The following is a 12192-nucleotide window of genomic DNA, read 5'->3' as shown; positions in this document are numbered from 1 at the left end:
AATTCAGGTGATCCAAATATAATAGGATCCTTTGACTCCATTCATGACATTCAACTAAAATCAAGCATTGATGTCTGCTGATTCGTCAATCTATAATATAGAGTGAGAGTGATGAATGAATAGAAGTTGAGATTTAATGAGGGACTGGTTGCTTATGTTTTCGGTATCCTGTCGAATCATTAGCCATCTTATTTATGCTATCCTATGCCATCTATATGCGGCCTTTCATATCACCCAATTAACGCTTCATTTCGATACTTTATTACCTGCTTTGAAACGATATCGAGGGATATGAGTTATCCGTTACCAATAAAAGATTAATAAAATACTCGGATCAGATGTCGATGACAATCCCGAAGGACAGTAATATAAGCTGTGATTGATTAAATTGATTAAATGCTATAGTTTTCTATAGTATGTACACAGACCTATCAACTGTATCTTTACTCTGACAAATTCTCTCCCACTTAGAACTGATAGAATTGAGGAAAATCTAGTAATCAAAGTTACGAATACAAATTCAATAAAATACTTCATAACTGACGTTAATGACAAGAATGAACAAATGCCAACAGCCTCTTCTTCACAGCTGAGGAAATTCCTCCGGAAATCACTCATCAATAAGATAATCCTCGCATTAATAAGATCTCGCGGCTCAGCTCCTGACATTTAAACAGAATAAACAATTAATGTCCACTGATCCATCAATGGTTTCTATATTTTGACGATTTTGATGGGGATTTGCTCATGCCATTATAGGTACATACACAGGGATACTCAAGATCAGTAATCATATTAAGCGGCATGTAGGGGGGTAATCAGATTAGTGAAACTGGAGGTAATCCCGAAACTATTCTAAGTATGATTAGGCAGCTCAGTCCTCTCTGTAACGCCTGGGCCATCTACTTCCCCGTCTCCCGCCCTCAGTACTTGGTAGGGCCAGTATAGCCATCTCCCTCCCCCCCCCCTTCCCCCTATCCTTCTGTTCTCCTTCTCACTCCGCACTTCCTCATATACGCCCAAGATGACGATAATAGTTTGCCAACTACACTGGCCTCTGCACGAGTAACCTGCCCTATGGGTTGCTTAATAATCCCTCTATGAGACTCCAACAGCTTCAAAACCCTTACTCGGATTTCGTACGTTGAAGTAGTACGATATAACATTTAATGGAAATCCTCTGAGGCCCGTGTCATCGTATTAATTTGTTGGTTTGGGTTGGGATTAATGTCGTTTTACTTTATGTTGTTTAGGTATTGCAACGCAAACGATACTCACCATTCCAGTTAGCCATGTGACGAATAATCAAATGGTTAATTTGGCGCTGAGTAATGGACAAGTTGTATCAACGACATTAGCTAATCTACAGTCAATTGCACAGCCTCAAACTATGATGAATACATCGACCAATGGTGAGTTATCCTTCTATAAAATCAGCAACGAACAATTGAGAAAGCTCATTTTGGGCGATCGTATTCCTGTGAGACGATGAATTTTTAATGGTTTTATCGATGACTCTCCAGTGCCAACGAGTCAAAATTTGGCAACGGGATTGGGTCTGAATCCCGCGGCTCTCCCACACCTATTGAGTAACAGTTCTGCAAGTCAGCAGCTACTGAATGCCATGCAACCACAACAGCTTCTTCAAGCCGCACAGGCAGCCCAGGCACAAGCTGCCCAAGCGGTCCAAGCAGCTCAGGCATCGCAACAGCCACTTCTCACCACCTCACCGCAACAGCAACAGCATAGCCATCGACATACCTCCCACCTCAACCACTACCAGGTACGATCAAAATGTCACAATTTGCCGATGCTTCGGGGCACCTGACATCTCACATTTTTGATTATTTCGTTCTGAATTGTTTTTCTCTCTGAAATTCCCGAGGAGGGATTTGCCCATTGATTTGCACTGTCTTGTCTGCAGTCTTCGGAGAAGCATCACAGAGAACGACCGGATGCTTCGTCACCTCTCAATGGACCTGCAGTTTCGGCAGCGTCTGCTCTTAATAGACTGGCCGCTAGTAATGGAGAGATTACGATTACTACGACGCACGGGCCGGGGAGCACGGGGGTCAAGGCGTCACCAGGCAGCATGCACAGTCCGAAGGATGATGATGATGATCTACTCAGTGATTCTCCAAGTAATTCAAGCATTCTATTATTTGAGGCGATCATTTTCAAAGATAGCAAACGGGAATTACGGTTTCTGAGAGAGTATTCGAGCAGATGAGGTAGATGTTCCGGTATATGAACCTACAAGTTGGGTTGGAAGTTGACACATGGATAGAGGTTGATTGTAGTGATAGTTCTCATAGATGGGAAATTTGCAAAGTTTACGGAAAAGATTGAAATGAAGGAATTTATAAAGTGTGAAGTGAAGTTCACATTACCATTTTCAATAGAAAATGTCTCATTATTACGAAAAATCGTCAATCCATGAATCAGCCGTTCAGCTACTGGGACATACACTTTATCCACTGAGAGAAATATTGACATAATATCGCAAAACCAATTTCTTGCGTCAAAAATCTCATCTTTTAAGGATAGAACGCTTGGGATAAGAAGTCCGCATAATGAGTCAGACTGTGTAAGAATCCTGTGAAATGTTCATGACTTGAACGTGAACACTTGGCGATGAAGTGATAATTTCTTGCCTCAAGAAATCGTTTGTTTCGTGTCAAAAGATGAGAAAATTACTAAAAATACTAAATCTCCGATTCAGTGAATCATAGATCAGAGACTTTCATATTAAATGACCACAAAATCTATACGAGAACCTTCTGATATTTCTAAAACATAACCGTCACTTGCTCTCAATTGCAGTGAGTTTGAAGACAGCAATAACATCTTTTTCTTCTCTCAAACTTCCTTTGTCTCTTGAAGAATATTTTATAATTTTTTTCATTCCGCATCATCCTCCAATGAAACCTACCATGAATTGGTAGAATATGCCTGCGATGTTCTCCACTGAAGAAATTATTTTTGTCATATTATGTCACTTTTTCTCTGTGTGCATAACCACTACTCAGGAACAGACCCCCCAACAGATGTCCAAAATTAATCAGTTATTCAAACCCCTCTTTATCTAATCCCTATACCGCAAAACTTAATCTACCATAAAATCAATGTTCTACACCACTACCTTTAGATATTCGGAATCCTCGACGTAACTAGATAAGTCACCGCTAACATCTGTCCTGATTCAATATATCTCCGTGCTCCGAAGCACAATCAATAGTAGATTACCAATGGTTGAGTGAATTGTATCACCGTTATTTTCTGCGAATCATTTGCGGAGAAGCATTTCGAAAAGATTTTCCCCCCAAGAATAACTGAATTTGTCTTCATCGGCGCATCCATTCGCGGTACGTAAAGGCATTACCGTAACTCGAGGTGTTGTTTATTGCGATCGGACTCTCGGTGGGGCAAGGATTGCGTGGTACCTCAGTACGATGCTAACACACACTAAATTGACAGATTTACGAGGGAAATCGTTTGCAATGCAAGTTTTCTGACTTTATAACGATGCCGACGAACAGACCACCGTTGAGGAGAATATTGTAATGGGGATAAGATGATTGGACAAATGTGAAGGTCTGGTAATCCCATTACCGGCGATTAGAATGATCTTCTGAATGTTCGGAGACCTAGTTTAATGAAATACATTCGCAGGATTTCTTGAATATCTCGAAGGAATGAGGTTGATTAATAGTGATTCATGAGAAATTATGGCTGGCTAGATTATCCAAACAAATCCCTGATTATGTCCAGCTTCAGCTTTGATACAATCCTGTTTTTTTTTCTATTATTTCATAGATCAACCGACAATCAACGAAGCTACGAATAATGTTGTAGATGGTATCAACCTCGATGAGATAAAGGAATTTGCGAAGGCCTTCAAAATTCGTCGATTATCCCTCGGCCTGACGCAAACCCAAGTAGGCCAGTCGCTCAGCGTCACCGAGGGACCTGCCTACAGTCAAAGTGCTATATGCAGGTGAGCGAACAGCAATCAACACCTATTCTTCAATAATGAAAAACCATAATAATTATGTTATCTTGTGATAAGAGTAGAATTCTCATACAAATGTCAGAGTTTAGTGTGCCAGGTCACTGGAAATGGCATGGAAATTGAAATTAGTCGCGATGAAGATTTGATCCAAGTGAATAACTAACTGCAAATTAAAAAGGAAGAAAGAATCCGGCTTTATTGTTCATATCAGAATGAGTACCGAGAATAGGAGTCAAAGTTCAGGATTTATATATTGACGCCATTGTACGCCAAAGCAGGGCTTGATTCAATTTATTATTGATTGAGAGGCCGAAGGGGATGGAGTAAATTTCATTAAATATTTTCACAATATTTGATGAAGACCTTTTTTTCATCGCTCGCTGAATGTTCTGGTCGAGAAGAAATAATCAATTCCTACTATGGCAACACTGGTTTTCACAATTGCAACGATAAGCAAATTAGTATTATTATTCGTTGATAATTCGACTAACTTAAGCATTGGTGATTGTTCCCCAGTGCCCTGGCTACCCAGATGTACGCCTCGCAGATTGCCTCTCAGCAGCAAGCTATGTACGTTCACCCCTCATGCTACTTAATTTACTTACCAGTTTTTAAAAGGAAACAAAATTGAGTTTTTTTTTTTTCAATCGAGTTTATTCAGTCGAACTCTGCAGTTATATCCAGATAAAGTGTAACAGATTGATTCGACCCCAGGAGAAGCCCAAAATGATTTCCTAATTTGATCGATGGTGATCGATTCATCGGTCGATTTTATATTTTTATAGAGCGAAGGGAATTATTTGGGTATACCTGCAGTACAGTTTCCTTCTCTTTTCTGATCAAACTCCGAAGTTGTTAAAAATATTTGATATTCGAAGAAGGAGCACTTCTATCGATAATAAAATTAACAAGTCCGGGGTTTTTCATGAAAGAAAAAAAACCATTTCGTTCTTGGTATTATATTAATTCTGTATTATCTATCACTATTTTCTCTACTATCTTGTTATTCATATATATTATATATTTGTCATCGAGCCAGGGCATTGGCAAGCTTGGGCATGGTGTCGCCAACTCGCGGTCCGACACAATTGTCAAATTTCAATCGAATAATTCAATAGATAATTTAAAAATCATCTCTCACTGATGTTTATCTTGAACTAATTGTTCCCGAATAATAGTTTGATCTGAAAGAAATAATTGTATCGTTGGCAACATCATACGCGGCATCACCAAGAGGAAAGATAAAGACCTACACGCATGCACGCATTGTCAATGTCCTGTTATTTGTTTGTTTCATACACCCATAATTCAAGATGCATGCTTCTTACTGCTCCTTTGTTAGTCGGTGGCCTTGAATTCGTTCTTCTTGGCACAAGACGGTGAATCAATGATGACCCAGTTCAACCTTTCGTATATTTTACGTTAATTATGATTGAGTTTGATAATTCGAGAAGCGTTGATGGGTCTTTAGTTGATTGAGTGATTGGAAGTAACAGTGTCTTTTGATTTAGGTTTGAAAAATTGGATATCACCCCCAAGAGCGCCCAGAAAATTAAGCCAGTACTTGCGAGGTGGATGAAAGAGGCTGAAGAGAGGTGAGTTACATTAATCAATCTTTTTGGAAAATTTTGGTAATCAAAGGGTGAAGGTAGTCGTTGATTCTTCTGGGGAAACAAACAAAAGATAATTATCCTTCGAATTTCTCTCCGTCGTAGTCAAGTGACTGTAAATCCGATATTTGACTATTTTTTTCCTCCGTACAATCAAAACTGTGACAGTGAAACTAAATAAACAATCGATATTAATTACCATTCGACTCTATCCATAATCCCGTTCTTTGCCGCTAATTTCGAGGTCACGCGATTAGTTCACGCAGTCATGCAACAGGATCTCCCCGCCTCTCTTCCACCTACCGAACACATTCACAAATAACCCTATAACATTTTCTGCGTACGACCACGTGCGTCCTAATTGGTAATTCACTAATTGAATTTATCTGATTAATTGCGTATTCGCGTCAAATGAATCCATGGAATGTTAATTAGCGTAAGGAAGGAATTAGCTAGGGAAAAAATGTGAAGAAAATGAGAGAGTTTGAAAAATAAAAAGAATGAGAATCATTATGGTGCGATCACGATCCCGGGGTTGGTTATGGCTTTTAACCGTGGATATTGCTACAAAGATGGGGGTGGGGTTTGAGTTCGAGAGAGGTGTTGGACGTTTTCGTGTTTAGCTCGGAGCTATCGCGCTAGTGGTGGTGGTATATCCCCAATACCGCGCATTCTCACAAGTCCATTCTTCCTCCCCTGACCCTCCTCTCCTCTGTATGTACAACTGCGGTGCCGCATATATGCACCTCTCGCATTTCCAGTCACGCTGGTTCATTCATTTCTTAATTCGTTAGTCATGCGGATCTATTAAAGTTTGAGAATTAATTGTCGAATCGATTTTTTATCAGTCAGCAACAACGAAAATTTTAATTAGCTTGGGTTTGTAGTGTAAATCTCTTCAGAGGCAGAGGAGAAAATATCACACGGAGAGAAATGTTCAGTAAAAATTACGGAACTCACAATTCGCTCACCGATTACGGAACGCTCTGGAAAAATTCCGTGACAGTTCCGTAAAATTTCCTACAACCACATTTCGCTCCGAAATTACGGAAAATATACGTAATTTTTATTGATTATTTCCCTCGCGGCAGAAGACATTAGTCTGTTTCATGACAGATTGATTCCGTAATAAAAGTGTCTGTCAATATTTTCTCCTCAATTAATTGGTTTATGCTGATTGATTTCGTTGATTATTCATTCTAGAAAATGACTGAGATTGGTAAAAACTATGGAGTAATAGCATTCAGTTTAGTTTCTCAAGTCGTAAGTAGTTACAAGTCCCGCCATTCTCACAATTTCACGGGGAAAAAAACAACGATGAAAGGCCGGTCGTTTATGCGGTGCACGTGTACAATTTATCTGTCGAGTAATTAAACTGTGGACTAATTAAAATCAGGTTTCTGATGTAGCCCATACCGCGCCACCTTAGCCTCAACCCACTGTTTCCACCACTGTCGTTTGTCGTTGTATTCACTACCTTTTAACGTCCACATGTTTAATTTTTTTCATTTTACTCACTTTTTGCATTTCTTTCATCGTTGGGTTCTATTCAACAATTTTTAGAGATTCCTTGGATATTCTGGGCTTTTTTCCGGGTAAAAAAATATGTAATAGTTATTATATGCAGAATATTTTGACATGTATTCTTTTATCTACAACAATTTATTTTTAAGATGGAAAAATTTCAGGAAATTTTTTTTATTGAGGAGTATTTCATATAAATTTTGGTCCTTTATCAGGAAAAAAGAATGGAAATGCATGTTTGATTTCGATAATTTTATTTTGAAAAATTAGTATATGAGTTGATCGCATTCGAAATCAATAAAAAAATAAAAAATCACGAATTATTAGGCATTTAATTTGCGCAAACAATCTATTATCAATCAATCTATATGTGGCAACGTTTTTGACAGGTTGAAATGAATTAAAATGAAGAAAAAAATTTTCAAGTAATGAATTATGAGACTCTTTCATTCGTGGGAATTGATATAAATTGCCCTTTCCAGGGAATCCCCGTAGCAATCACTGGGAATCCCCCTACAGAACCGTTTTATACGCATTCGCTCACGCTCATAGAGAGAAATTCATGTAACATTGTCCATTCTTTCTGTGGACTCATTGATTGATCCAAGTTAATTCAACACTGGGGAAGGATTTTATTGAATAAAAATCGAGCAATCGGGGGAGAGAGAGAGCCAGAATTTGAGTGAGAGTAGTGTGTTTGATTACAGGTACAAAGCCGGGACCAATAACCTGACGGACTTCATAGGTGTTGAGCCGAGTAAAAAGCGAAAACGACGCACGTCCTTCACACCCCAGGCTCTGGAACTACTAAACTCACATTTTGATAAAAATACACATCCAACTGGTAAGAATAATATATTTCAATTCATCATGTCGTTATCCCGATGATGAATAAATCGAGAGGAAAATGTTTAAGATATCCAAGAGATTCGGACAATTTTCTCTGGGGGAAATCCTCTTTAGAGTTTATAGAATAGACCGAGAAGATTTTTTAGGTTTTTTAGTCTACTTCCCAAACATTTTTTGGAGAAAACGATTATAAATTGTTTTTTATGAATATTTTACACGATTTTTTTTTATTTCTCCTGTTGCATTTGTCTTTGGAAGCAAACTTGGAGACTTCATGCCCAGTAATCCACATGAAAGTAAATAACCTCGGAATAAATTGTGTAGAAAAATGAACATCTATAGACGGTCTGTCAACTATAGAAAAACGCGAGGAAAAAATGAAGCTGTAACTAGCAGAATATTCGTCAGCGGAAAATTCAATTTAAGGGATATTTAAGTGTCGAGTTACATTACTTAAAAACATTTGTGCACCCCTAGATTCGCCTAAGACAAATCTTCTGCTGTCGAATCTTTCGCTAGTTGCAGCGTCATCAGGAACAAATATATAATTTTCACTATTCAACGATTGCAAGATTCTCAAAAAAATTATCTTCAATTTCAGGTAATGAAATAACGAACTTAGCATCTCAGCTCGGTTACGAGAGAGAAGTCATAAGAATCTGGTTCTGCAACAAACGGCAGGCCCTGAAGAACACGGTTCGATTGATGTCGAAAACAGTGGGCTGAATTCATTCCCCTAGCCAAACTGAGAAACAAACATAAACGCCTCACCTAGACTGGAATTATTTTTAAAAGAATCCTCAAGTTTTCGATTAACAGAGATTACGAGCAAATCAACAAAGAACAAATGGATGAATAAACTAACCAGAACAATAATCACTCGTTCCTCTGCGAATCGAGGGCTGTGGCACAAGACATAACAGGCTAAATATGTCTGAACGATTCCATCACTTCTTTACATTCTGAGATTGCCTGATGAAAAACCCCCCAGAGAACCATAAAACAATGTAATAATAAAATTCTACGAGAATTGTGATTGTAACGTATACGGCGTGTATTATGTGTAAATAGATATTGTTTACTGTCTTAAAGACTTGTGATTCATATGATAGACATAGTAAACAGAAGAATAATAATGCGAAGGACAGCGGACGATAATCGTTGATGTTTCCTCGAAATGTTCATTCACATTTGTAAACACAAATTATCAGAATCGATATTAACGGGATACACCACTGGGTTTTGAGTGTTCTGCAATTAAAAAATGATATCCGTGAGGCTTTTGAAATATCTTTGACCCATATAGGATCAACGATTATAACAGGAATATTCATAAATTGATTTTTCGCTTTGGAAGGTCCCAATATTTGGAAATTCATGTCAACCTTTAAAGCTCAGTAGTGTATCCCCTCAAAAGACAGACAAGAGGAGAATTGAGATGAAATTGTCAGAGAACAGTACATTAATTCAGTGACGAAATAATCCAACTATTCAATTAAACCAACAATGTTTACGTCCGGCTAATTTGTTCGTCCGATTGACCGTCGTGTCACCAGGCTCAAAGACTCTCTAGAATTACGCCAACATAACAAAAAATATTTAAGTATTCTGAATTGATTAAAAGAGAATGCAGAATTATAGTTAAGATAAAGCGCAATAACTTCTGTGAAAGTAATAACTACTTATTATAGCAATTGTTTCCTTTAATTTACTGTCTCCACGAGTTTGTCATTTGAAGAAGAAATAAGAAATGAACAAAGACAATTTTTAGTAATATTATTCATATTTCTGCGATGCTAGTCCGGAATACTCTGCCATAATTCAAAGTATACGATTATAATTTTAATTGTTTCATCCCATTATTCAACTTCATTATATGTTTATTCTCTCGGTTAAATTATGAAGATTCAAGTCTGAATTTTTAATGTTTATGCTCATGCATTTTTTTTCTATTTCGTGGATTAAAATGTATAGAATTTTTATTCAATGTGAAAGAAGGAATTTCTACATGATATAGAATACAGTCTGATAAAAACAAATATGGTACTCCTAAAATTGTGCTACATGTTAATTAATGTAATGATGCCGAACAAGATAGATCACATTTTATGTTTAATCATTCATATTTTTTTTCTTATTGCGAATATGGAGATTTTTGTACATACATTATGTATTAATTGAAATTGTAGGCATTGTAATATTAAAGTACCTTTAATATATAAATATATAAATATGAAATATAAATATAAATTCTATATGATAGCTATCAAATAGCTAGGAAAACAACACAACACATGGAAATATTAAAGTACGATAAAATATGATTAATATGAGGGGTTAAGAGCGCATATGCAGGTATTTAAGATTCATATTTAGAATGCAAAATGAATGAGCGATGCGTTTTGATTACCGTAGTTGTATTATAAAATAATAAAAAGAAAAAACATGGAAGAGCTGATGAGTTACAAAATTCAAAATTATAGTCTCGGCAGAGGTAAACTAAAAGGGATTATCTTATCTTTTTCATAAAGAAGAGGGGAAAATTAAGAAAAAAAAAAGTTTGTACAAAGATATTCCGGTTATTAAATTTTGTTATGAAAAAAAAGTGAGGGAGTTGGAAAAATTGCGAGGCAACAAAAAAAAATTGTAGAATGAAGAAACATGTGTATTTTCTTCGGAAAAATGAAAATTAATATCTTGTAGCTATTATTATAAGGATATTAACACGAGTATTAAAAAAAACAAGCAAAATTTGTGAAATTGTATTCAATGAGTGTCACATTCCTAGGGAAATCGATCCACGGGCTAATGTTTCGTAACAGTTTTCAGCGAAATTTATCCAATCAACTGTTGTAAATAGATATTAAACTGAAGAAATTAATGAACTGTTGAAATAAATAATGAATACGATCAATAAAGAGAAGGTCTCGTCGCATCATTTACTCAATTGTCTCGATGAACCTGAGAGAAAACTGTTTGGAAACATTGACCGGCGAAACCAAAGTTCCTACTACATTTTATGAAAATATATATATATTAGGTACTAGAGTTAATTTCTGCCCTTTTCCATAGGTGACGTGAGTAATTATGACAATTTAGACATAATTCACATGCAGTGTCCTGTAGTATGGGCCCCTTATAAGTGAAAGGGTTGTAAACTTAATCCCTTACGAATTAGTTTTATTGCAGTAGCTCAGCTACCTGGACATTGCCCGCCCCCGTCCCATACACGCAAAAGTAGTATTCATAAGCTCAAAAATTTCAAGGATATCGTCCGGTCAAAGCGTAAATATCGTATTTCTTTCTCTTTTTTTAATCGTTATTTTACATCCCTTCGACCCGGTTGGGGTATATGGGGGCTGCGATGATGATCAAAGACTTTAAATGGTTAGATCGCACGGTCGCAAGTCATCAGTAAGTGGTAAAAGTCTACCGAGAGCAAATTCTATTTAAAATCATTCGCCAAAAATGGTTGTGATGATTTCGATTCAAGGGATAAAGTATGACAAAAGGATGAAAGGAAAGTTGGAAACTGTATTGAATCCAGATTCATCACTATCGCTTGATCGACATGAGTTTGAACCGAACTTTTGAAAAATAACCAGGTGAGCCCTTTTCAAGAGCTCGAAATTTACCTGCAAACATCTCATTGACGCTTGTGCATAGGGTTATGCATTCCTGGCTGTTGGCGACATCTTACGGAGGCCCCAACATTGAGTTGCGCAGTTCACCCTCTTAGTGTTACGTAATATTTAGTCTATGATCTACTGAATTACTCCAGATCCGGACGCCTGAGATGTTTACACATGAAAAATGAAAAGATTACCTCGGAAAACACGATACAGAAGGGGAGGATGGGATAAAACGGTCCCGCTTCAATCGTCAATATTTTCCGATTCAATAATCCGATTGGGAAGAGTTAGAGCTCGTTTTGAAGAATGAAAAATTATCTTCAAAATGAAGTTGAAACTGGGAATTTTCACAATGTCATTCACAAGTTATTGACAATTGAAGGGGGGCCGTTTTGCCCCACCCTCCCCTATTTCTCCAACGCAGGGAGGAAAAATGGAGGTGTCGTGTTCATGTGTAGAAAATAACAGTCACTAAATTTTCGGACACTTTTTTTCGATGTCAATTCCTCTATGAGTTTCGGACTTTTTTTTACCGAATTTACGTACAAATCATTAATTTTCAGGG

General features: G+C 37.2%; 1 protein-coding gene across 2 annotated transcripts in view; it reads left to right on the top strand.

The window, feature by feature from the left end:
• The window catches only part of LOC107035902 (POU domain, class 6, transcription factor 1), a 163577-nt gene extending 152831 nt beyond the window's left edge, over nt 1-10746 (top strand). The window contains exons 6-13 of one of the 2 annotated variants that reach the window (XM_015253543.1): nt 1254-1412; nt 1524-1783; nt 1925-2141; nt 3817-3997; nt 4529-4582; nt 5524-5607; nt 7854-7990; nt 8597-10746. In XM_015253543.1, coding sequence (XP_015109029.1) covers nt 1254-1412; nt 1524-1783; nt 1925-2141; nt 3817-3997; nt 4529-4582; nt 5524-5607; nt 7854-7990; nt 8597-8721 — 1217 coding nt within the window. In that variant the 3' untranslated portion in view covers nt 8722-10746. The remainder of the gene's footprint in view (nt 1-1253; nt 1413-1523; nt 1784-1924; nt 2142-3816; nt 3998-4528; nt 4583-5523; nt 5608-7853; nt 7991-8596) is intronic. The other variant, XM_029125927.1, reaches the window with a different exon arrangement.
• The last annotated feature ends 1446 nt before the right edge of the window (nt 10747-12192 follow it).

This window comes from Diachasma alloeum, unplaced genomic scaffold (genome assembly GCF_001412515.2).
Source record: "Diachasma alloeum isolate Michigan unplaced genomic scaffold, Dall2.0 Dall_scaffold_00201, whole genome shotgun sequence".
Lineage (NCBI taxonomy): Eukaryota > Metazoa > Arthropoda > Insecta > Hymenoptera > Braconidae > Diachasma > Diachasma alloeum.
This window is presented reverse-complemented; position numbering and strand designations above follow the sequence as displayed.